Source organism: Oratosquilla oratoria, chromosome 17 (assembly GCF_046742065.1).
Source record: "Oratosquilla oratoria isolate Oo_2021 chromosome 17, ASM4674206v1, whole genome shotgun sequence".
NCBI lineage: Eukaryota > Metazoa > Arthropoda > Malacostraca > Stomatopoda > Squillidae > Oratosquilla > Oratosquilla oratoria.
Window position 1 is genome coordinate 4,301,227 of NC_134793.1, and position 6,574 is coordinate 4,307,800.

General features: G+C 38.3%; 1 protein-coding gene across 1 annotated transcript; it reads right to left on the bottom strand.

The window, feature by feature from the left end:
- Nucleotides 1–877: 877 nt before the first annotated feature.
- Nucleotides 878–6,079, bottom strand: LOC143034136 (uncharacterized). Its single transcript, XM_076200083.1, has 3 exons — nt 6,017–6,079; nt 2,693–2,788; nt 878–1,300 (listed from the first exon to the last, which is right to left on the bottom strand). The coding sequence occupies exons 1-3, from the start codon at nt 6,061–6,063 to the stop codon at nt 1,036–1,038; spliced, it is 408 nt and encodes a 135-aa protein (XP_076056198.1). The 5' UTR covers nt 6,064–6,079; the 3' UTR covers nt 878–1,035.
- Nucleotides 6,080–6,574: the final 495 nt, after the last annotated feature.

Consider the following 6,574-nt stretch of genomic DNA (forward strand, 5'->3'; position numbering starts at 1 on the left):
GATCCAGCGTCTGTCCTTCACTTCTCCTCTTGAATTTCATTTGTTTCTTCTTCCTGCAGATTCGCTAGTATTTAAAACGAGTTCTTGCAATCGAGTGGGACTGATGAGGGCTTTTTTTCCACTATCCGCATCCTATTTTTTGCCGTTTTCCATCCAAGTTCATAGCTAGTTTTGTTTTCCGCATTTTGGGCCTTTGAGCGGAGAACTCGATTCTTCTCTTTAAGTCACTTTAAAGCATCCTCCAAGGCTTCAATTCTACTAAGTAGAGATTGTACCTCATCAGCGCTGAACACGGTAACACAACCACTCGCCATATCACTAATTGTATGTATGTAAGTATGCATGCATGTATGTATGTATGTATGTATGTATGTATGTATGTATGTATGTATGTATGTATGTATGTATGTATGTATGAATGTATGTATGCATGTATGTATGTATGTATGTATGTATGTATGTATGTATGTATGTATATATGTATGTGTTTATGTATGTATGTATGTATGTATGTATGTATGTATGTATGTATGTATGTATGTATGTATGTATGTATGTATGTATGTATGTATGTATGTATGTATGTATGTATGTATGTATGTATGTATGTATGTATGTATGTATGTATGTATATATGTTGTATGTATGTATGTATGTATGTATGTATGTATGTATGTATGTATGTATGTATGTATGTATGTATGTATGTATGTATGTATGTATGCATATTTGTATGTATATATGCATGTATTCAGATCAAGATCTAACAGTCTGGTGTTTCTCAAGCATCGTCATACCCCTTGCGGTTAAAAAGAAAACATGATTTGAAAATAATTTTATTTTCCATTAAGACCAACATCAGTCCATGTACGTGGGCACAAATATAGGAGCTAGGTCGAGGTGAATGGTTGGACGGGATTGGGAATTGGTATAAAAATCACAAGGTATCTGGATGAGGGGAGGAAAGAGAGTTCTCTGAAGACATGGAGGACGGCCAATGGAACGAAGCAACTGAGAAGTTCGGGAGATAATTCTCTACTTCGGGACGCAGGAGGTTCCTGCATCACAGCACAGGGGCTCACTGAACTCCTCTCCATTGTACATCCAGGGCATGTCGCACTCGAGCATGGCGTGGTACACGTAGACGTTCTCGCCCTTGACGGTGAGGTCCGGGTGTTCTTTGCAGATGGTCTCGGCAACAGTCAGACCATTGGTCATCACGAAGTTGAGGTCCCCTGATCCAGTCAGGTTGTCATACTCTTCGGTACATCTCATCTTACAGATATTGTGGTTGTCGCAGCTTTGGGTAGTGAGAGGGAAGCGAGTGGTTAAGGACACAAAGAATTTATTAACAAAACAATGACAGCCTTTACAGATTCCACATCAGCCATCGCTTTTCATAGGATTTAGGTTAGAATGAAATTGAAAGGTCAGGATTTAAGTTCATTCCGAGCCTATTATTAACTATAAGTCTATTATCAACTATGAGTCTATTATCAACTACCCGTTGGTAATAAAAAGAAATATGCAAGGGGCTTCATCTGGCCGAAGAATGTTAATGAACAGAACACAATCAAATGTCTTCTCATGCAGTGTAGATGAGAAAATTATGCAGAAAGGTATAAGACGTTGTCTTGTGTTTGGTATTGTATCTGCAAAGAGGAACAGGCACAGACAAACGTGTGAGGTCATAATATTATATTGTTTCTAAAGAACAAAGAGAGATATAGCACTGTCACAGCTATGACAAGGCTGGAAACTATCAAACAGAAACCCATGGCTGACATAAAAACATGTACACAGCTAAAAGAAAACAAAAGATAATGTCAGAAATAAAACATATCATACGTCCCTGAGAAGAATCAGGGAAGCTGAGGAAAGACTGGATTAAGTTTCATAAAGATTTTGATTAGATTCAAGCATTAGGAGTTTAACCAGTGTGTTCATAGAAATATCAGATATAATATGAGGACAATTCTTCGAGTTGTTGCTAATGTGAGAGTGGTCAGGTTTTGTGACATTATTTGTCCCCTCTCTGATCGGAGAACCCGATATATATTTTTTTCCTTCGTAGACTAATATGACGACCTTATTATCTGTAAGTGGATAAGCAAACCTGCGCAAAGAGGAGACTTAGGTGCAGAAGAGTCCGCGCACTCCAACAATTGCACACACTTGGCCACAACAACTGGCATCCGATGGCAAGGGAAACCTGAGATAATCAGAACACACACACACACACACACACACACACACACACACACACACATACATACATACACACACACACACACACACTCACGCACACGCGCACACACACACACACAGACACACACATACACACACACACACACACACACACACACACACGACTCGAATGGCGCAGTGATAGCGTCCGCGGCCGCCACTAAGGTGGTCTGAGTTTGAATACCACTTGGTACTGAAATAATTTCAGTACCGCTACGCTGCGAGTCGTCACTCCAACTCTCATGGGCGGGGAGTTCCCAACGCTATCCACTAGAAGAAAACAGTGTGTGTGTTTCTCCTCTACACCTTTAAAAGTACACTATTCTAGCAGAAACAAACTCAAAACTTCTTCCGAATAATCCAAAGACTACAAAGTACGTTGATATATATATTTAGTTTGCATGAAGGATCACCACTTTCTAGTTTCTCCAACAGCTGGACTTACTTCGGAACTTCGAAGGGCGGCAGGTTGAGAAGCAGTTTCTCTCCATCTTCGCTGCTAAGGAAGAGCCCGCAATGACAGTCTGCGGCATATCCTTGGCTGTAAACGGGAAGATATCATTAGGTATAACATCAATAACATTAAAGATAAAGCCACTATTTCCATACATACAGCCAGTTTAGTAGATGAAACGAAAAATTTAGTATTACGTATACAATACAACATAGAAAATCCATGTGAACAAGTTGCATATACACGGCAAAGGAAACATGGACTGGAAGCGAAGCGTTTATTCCTATACGCTTCAATTCCAGTCACAGATTGGAATGAAAAGAGGACTTTACGTAAAAATAAACAACGGGGAATCACACCTTAGATCAAGATATAACGAAATGGCAAAGCTGTTTAAAAAGAATACATGTACAGCGAAACGTAATTATGAAATTAAGGTTGCTACGAAAGCAAGATCCAACTCAAAGGGTTTCTTTCATCTCTATAGAACAAAAGATAAAGAAATAATAGGACCAATTAAAAACGATGATAATATCATGACAGAATCGGAGGGAAAAATGATTGAGGAGCTTAACTATTATCTTTTATCGGCGCTTACTAATGAGAGGTTAGATAAAGTACCTGACTGCGATCCGATTTTCAGAGGGGATGAAGAAAGTAGTCTATCTAATATCAGCATTAGTAAAGAAGAAGTAGTCAAGCAGATTGAAAGACTTAAAGCTACAAAACCCCCGGGTCCAGACAAAATTTTCCGAGAATGCTTAAGGAATGTAAATTTGAAATGTGCGACCAGTTAACTCAAATATTTAATAAATCGGTAGACACTGGTTTTGTGACTACTACTTGGAGTCAGGCAAACGTTGTTCCTGTTTTTAGGATGGGAGATAGATCGTCTATATGCAACTACAGGCCAATCAGTTTGACATAGGTTATAGGAAAAATGCTTGGATCAGTAATAGTAAATAGACTCAGAGAACACATCGAAAGATAATTTAATTCGTGATTCACAGCATGGTTTCTCCAAGGGTAAGTCATGTGTGACTAGTCTTCTATCCTTTTACACTTAAGTATATAAGGCGTCAGATAACAATGAAAATTACGATGTTATTTACCTTGACCTTAGCAAAGCCTTCGACAAGGTGCCACACCAGAGACTACTAAATAAAATCAGAGCTCATGGCATAGGAGGAAAAGTGTTAGAATGGATTAGAGCTTGGATTAGTAACAGAAAACAGCGGGTCACCATAAGTGGAATAAAATCTAGGTGGGGCAATGTTAATAGTGGGGTCACCCAGGGATCGGTTTTGGATCCCTTGTTGTTCATTATGTACATAAACGACTTAGACGATGGGATAGATAGTGATGTTAGTAAGTTTGCTGGAGACACTAAAATAGGACGCCTAATTAGGCCAGGAGACGACGCAGAGATTCTGCAGGATGATCATAACAAATTGTTCACATGGTCGGTGAAATGGCAAATGAACTTCAATATCTCTAAGTGTAGCGTATTAAACGTAGGGCTACACAACCCCGAAATTAGATTCAGCTTAGATAACACGTTTTAGAGAAAACTGAGTGCGAGAGAGACTTGGGAATTCTAGTGAGTCCGGACCTTAAGACCAGGAAACAGTACATTAGCGCCAGGAATAAAGCTAACAGAGCATTAGGTTTCATTGCTAGGACGGTAACGAAAAGAAATGCAGAGGTAATCATTAAATTCTATCTAGCGATAGTTAGACCCATCCTTGACGATGCGGTACAGTTTTGGTCTCCGTTTTACAGAATGGACATCATTTCACTAGAATCAATACAAAGAAGAATGACCAAAATGATACATGGACTTAGAAACTTGCCTTACGGAGAAAGGCTTAGGCACCTTAATTTACACTCTCTGGAAAGACGCAGAGCGCGGGGTGATCTAATAGACATGTTACAAAGGATTACAAAGGCGGAGCATGCCGACAGGAGACCTTTTGATCCATATCTAGGTCGGATGCGAAAAAAATCATAGTTGATCAAAGGCTTTCACAAGGGTGATGCAAACAAGGTCATCATATTAAAACAACAGGGCAGGACTCACAGTAATTGGTATAAACTGGACAAATTTAGATTTAAGAAGGAAATAGGCAAGAATTGGTTTACTAATTGGGTAGTCGACGAATGGAATAAAATAGTAACCATGTAGTAAGCGCTGAAACTATCCGTTGTTTTAAGAAACGATTAGGCAACTTTATGGATGAGGATGACAAGTGGTGATGGATATGGAGCTACCTAGTGTAGGCCTTATGGTCTCTTGTAGTCTCCTTTATTCTTATGTTCTTATATTCTTATGTTAAATGAAATATTTCAACTTATGATATTCTATTGATGCATAACTATAAAGAACAAAAACTAATAGATATTCTATGCAACGAATTGAAAACATTTCTTATTTAGTATGACACTCATAAATTTTTATTTTCAGCCAAGGTAAGCTGTCGAAAGGTCATATGTCCAAGGGGGCCTTCTTTTTTTGTAGTTTTTCATAAAGCACTCTGCAAGGAATTAGGTTCAAGGACTACCCACTTAGAACAACGCATTTTCATGAAAAATATTATTCTATGTGAGTTTTCCTAATATTTGTTAGTCGAATAGTTATTAATATAAACCTTTAATCATTACTGAAAAATGCCGTTTGCATTAAAGAATTTAATCTTCTTTTAAGAAGATTAAATTCTACTCAATGTGAGAAAACTTAATGACAAAGGAAAAGCATTGTTCATTTGCTACCATCTTATTTTCAGGTCTGATTAATGAAAACCATGAATATGTTCCACTATAACTTGGTTCTTGATAGAAATGATATAACGAGATTTGAAACCGCAGATTTAAAACTCCATTTTCTAAAAGTTAACTTCCCGGTGACAAACAAATAAACCAAAAAGAATGTATCATAATTAGTCGAATAGTTATTAATATAAACCTTTAATTATTACTGAAAAATGCCGTTTGCATTAAAGAATTTAATCTTCTTTTAAGAAGATTAAATTCTACTCAATGTGAGAAAACTTAATGACAAAGGAAAAGCATTGTTCATTTGCTACCATCTTATTTTCAGGTCTGATTAATGAAAACCATGAATATGTTCCACTATAACTTGGTTCTTGATAGAAATGATATAACGAGATTTGAAACCGCAGATTTAAAACTCCATTTTCTAAAAGTTAACTTCCCGGTGACAAACAAATAAACCAAAAAGAATGTATCATAATTACAGTTATTCAGCAACGACATTTCTTACACAAATACCTCAAACAATCTACGAAGAAGTCTTACCCAACTAAGGCCAAAAGACCAAGACAGAGAGCCAGAAGGACTTTCATTGCGAACTCTTCTCTTTGCCACGAACGAATGCGAGCCCAAAAGCAAGACAAATGTCTTTTATAGACGAAGTGAGATAGGAACACTTCGTGACAAACATGACTTGCAATTGAGAACTGCCATTTTCAACCTGCCAAAGGTGAGTTGGTAACATGACAAGGCGAAGGTGGGAAGCTGGGAGGGGAGGGGGGGAAGAGAAGAGGGGGATCGCGCGTGTGTGATGTATCTTGATCTCGTGTTATGTGAGGGGGACCGTGTGACCTATGCTATCGTGTGTGGGGGTGCTATGGGTACTGAATAGTTTTGTATCTGAGTAATAAATTGGTCCGTGTCAGATAATTTCCTGGAGAATTCGCCTAATGTGATACCTGGTGCGAATGTAATGGTGCTAGATTTCTAGAGTGTGCTTGGGTGTAATTGTGAGAATAGGCGAAAGTATGCCATGAGGGAGACTACGTGCTTCAATAAAATTTTCTTGTCTGAGACCCAGTCCGAGTTTTTCAGGCTTTCTCT